The sequence below is a fragment of the Phalaenopsis equestris genome, unplaced genomic scaffold, assembly GCF_001263595.1.
Source record: "Phalaenopsis equestris unplaced genomic scaffold, ASM126359v1 Scaffold231360, whole genome shotgun sequence".
NCBI classification, from domain to species: domain Eukaryota; kingdom Viridiplantae; phylum Streptophyta; class Magnoliopsida; order Asparagales; family Orchidaceae; genus Phalaenopsis; species Phalaenopsis equestris.
The window spans coordinates 1-484 of record NW_018249330.1 but is presented as its reverse complement, the minus strand read 5'-3'; the positions used below and the strand labels follow the sequence as shown (position 1 = coordinate 484).

General features: G+C 50.2%; 1 protein-coding gene across 1 annotated transcript; it reads right to left on the bottom strand.

The window, feature by feature from the left end:
- Window positions 1-6: 6 nt before the first annotated feature.
- LOC110038124 (transcription factor bHLH149-like) lies at window positions 7-478 on the bottom strand. The gene is given in 3 exon segments (XM_020742893.1): window positions 7-185; window positions 188-269; window positions 271-478. Coding segments are annotated over 3 exon segments (231 nt in total). The 5' UTR covers window positions 346-478; the 3' UTR covers window positions 7-111.
- Window positions 479-484: the final 6 nt, after the last annotated feature.

Genomic DNA, 484 nt, shown 5'->3' with positions numbered 1-484 from the left:
AAAAACAAAACATTTATTTTTAATCACAGAATTTCTACTCCAAAGGTTGCAGCTTTATATCATGTTCGCTCCAAAAAAAATTTCTCAAAGGTAAAAACGACTGCTGTGAAATCACGGCACAGAGCGATCCGGTTCAGGCGGATAGAATCCACCGGACGATGAGAGAATGGTGGTGAGGGCAGCCATAGCACGGCCATAGCACGGACCTGCATCTGGAGCGCAGCAATGTAGTCGGAAGCCTCCTCCAGAAGAGTCGGGAATAGCCGGGAATGAGACTCTCCGGCATCCCGGAACAAGCCTGCCAAGGACTCTTGCCTTGCACTTGAGAAAATGCGACCTCTTCATCTTCCTTACAGAGAAGCCATCATAGCCAGCCGAGAAAAACTTCGGCTGTGAGGGGCAGCAGACTGCCGTCAGTGGATTTCGCTGCTTGAGATTGAGATTCCGACTAGAGAGGATGGCACGACTCCATCGACTCTGGCCC